At 39.2% G+C, this 2006-nt stretch overlaps 1 protein-coding gene across 3 annotated transcripts in view; it reads right to left on the reverse strand.

Moving 5' to 3' along the window:
- The window catches only part of aknad1 (AKNA domain containing 1), a 12079-nt gene that overhangs the window by 5058 nt on the left and 5015 nt on the right, over nt 1-2006 (reverse strand). For all 3 annotated transcript variants that reach the window (XM_013911827.1, XM_013911828.1, XM_013911830.1), the window contains exons 6-8: nt 465-613; nt 325-384; nt 91-224 (exon numbers count right to left, since the gene is read on the reverse strand). In XM_013911827.1, coding sequence (XP_013767281.1) covers nt 91-224; nt 325-384; nt 465-613 — 343 coding nt within the window. The remainder of the gene's footprint in view (nt 1-90; nt 225-324; nt 385-464; nt 614-2006) is intronic.

Below are 2006 nucleotides of genomic sequence, written 5' to 3' on the forward strand. Positions count from 1 at the left end.
CACACACACACACACACACACACACACACATAAATGGGTGCACAAACATGATACTGACACTTACAGCTGCCACCCCGGGGTCTCTCTGACCTGTTAGCATCAAAAGTGCCAGTGTTCCTGGATAAGCCCATGTAGTTTTGCATCTCCAGAGCTCTGTGCTCCTCCTTCTTACTGATGTAGTTTCTTTCCAACTGGTCTTGAGCCTCCATCATGCTCCTCAACATCTGCAAAAGGATCAGGTCTATACTAATGCACAAAAAAGCAGGCCCCAAATTGTGCTTGAAATGTAGTTTACCTTACATGTAGGATGTAAAGGATCCTTACCATTTGCTTTTCTTCTGTGCTTACAGCCATGTTGCTCACAGTATATCTAAATTCATCCACCTGAAGAGCAGAAGGTTTGTAAACATTTAAAATATGTGTGCGTTTAATTGTACAATAGCTGTAGTCATTTTCAAACACACCTTCTGCATGAACTGGCTGATGATGTCTCTCAGCTCAGCGGTCATCCTTTCCCCATCACTGGGATTATCCTGAAGCTCGCTGGAGGAAGCTGCGGCCGCCTCCTTAATGGTGCTGACGAGAGCTGACTCAGCTTTTTCATTTAAGCTTTCTGAAAACAAGCCAACATGGGAGTCATACACACTCAACATAATTAAGGTAATAAGTTATGAGTAAAATGTTCCTGACACATCCTCTGGGATTTGTACTGCCAATATATCTTTATTTGTAGCTTTATTTATTTATTTTTATAAACAATGCTGCCAAGCACAAAATGCATCCAGACCAAATCATTAGCTCAGCCAGAGGCGTGGCAGTGTGAGGGACGCTCTGCTGTGATTAGTTGTTAGGTTTAGGGTGGGCTGGGTCAGAGCTGATGTAATGTAGCTCAAACCACTAGGCTGGGAATAACATCACAACAGAGGCCCTCAAGGATCAAGGCAACACTAACTTTAGAGTCCCTCACAAAAACTTGTGTGTTACCTCTCCCTTATCTAGTATCACCTATGGAGAAAGGCTTTTCTGCATTACTATAAAGTATTATTTAAATTATTAAACTACAGTTAGTCAGTATAGCCCTCGCTGCTGCTGCATGCTGGGGTTTAAATCTGCACCACTGTGTTTACAAAGGGTGCTAGATTTACTGGTTCTGCAGCTTTATTAGAACCGCCGTAGAGACAGACCGTAGCTGTGATTACTGCAGCAGAATGACATGCCACCTTAACTCTGAATTTAACATGACTGTTTGCTGTAACATTATACACCAATTTTTATGTGCACCCAGTGATGGTTTCACTGCCTGAGTCCCCGTCAGCGATGCTCTGCAGGCTCAGATGCTACTGTAGCTGTCCACAGCAGTGCAGGTTAAACCACACTGGCAGCTGGAGGACAACAGCTATGGGGCGCCGTTTGTAAAGTGAAACATGCTGAAATTAACGGCAACATTTTTCCACATTTAGCTCAAAACAAGTCATTTTTTACAACATTTAGTAAAATATTTGTAACTTTTCATATTTAAAACAGAATTTTAAATGTTAAATCTAAATGTTAAATATTCAATCTAAATGTTAAATCTAAATATTATATTTAAATCTAAATCTAAATGTTAAATCTAAATGTTAAATGTTAAATCTAAATATTATATTTAAATCTAAATGTTAAATGTTAAATGTTAAATCTAAATATTATATTTAAATCTAAATCTAAATATTAAATCTAAATGCTAAATGTTAAATCTAAATGTTTAGGCTAACATGCAAATTTATTGCACGGATCAGCGGAAATACCAAAATAAAAGCTTTCCGAAAACCTCCGGTGCAAAAGTGTGCCGGTAGTGGTCAGACACGTTCGTTCTCACTCCCAAAGCGTAATAATTTTCGCTAGGTGTCAACATTTTATGCTTTCGGGTACCCAACACGTTCCTAAATTACGGCATCGGAAAAAGGAGAGCACATGAGAACCGTTTGGACTCAATCTACACATGTTCGTTCATTTTCTAAAAATCG

This window comes from Pundamilia nyererei, unplaced genomic scaffold, assembly GCF_000239375.1.
Source record: "Pundamilia nyererei isolate P.nyererei 1_Seehausen unplaced genomic scaffold, PunNye1.0 scaffold00004, whole genome shotgun sequence".
Taxonomy (NCBI): Eukaryota; Metazoa; Chordata; class Actinopteri; order Cichliformes; family Cichlidae; genus Pundamilia; species Pundamilia nyererei.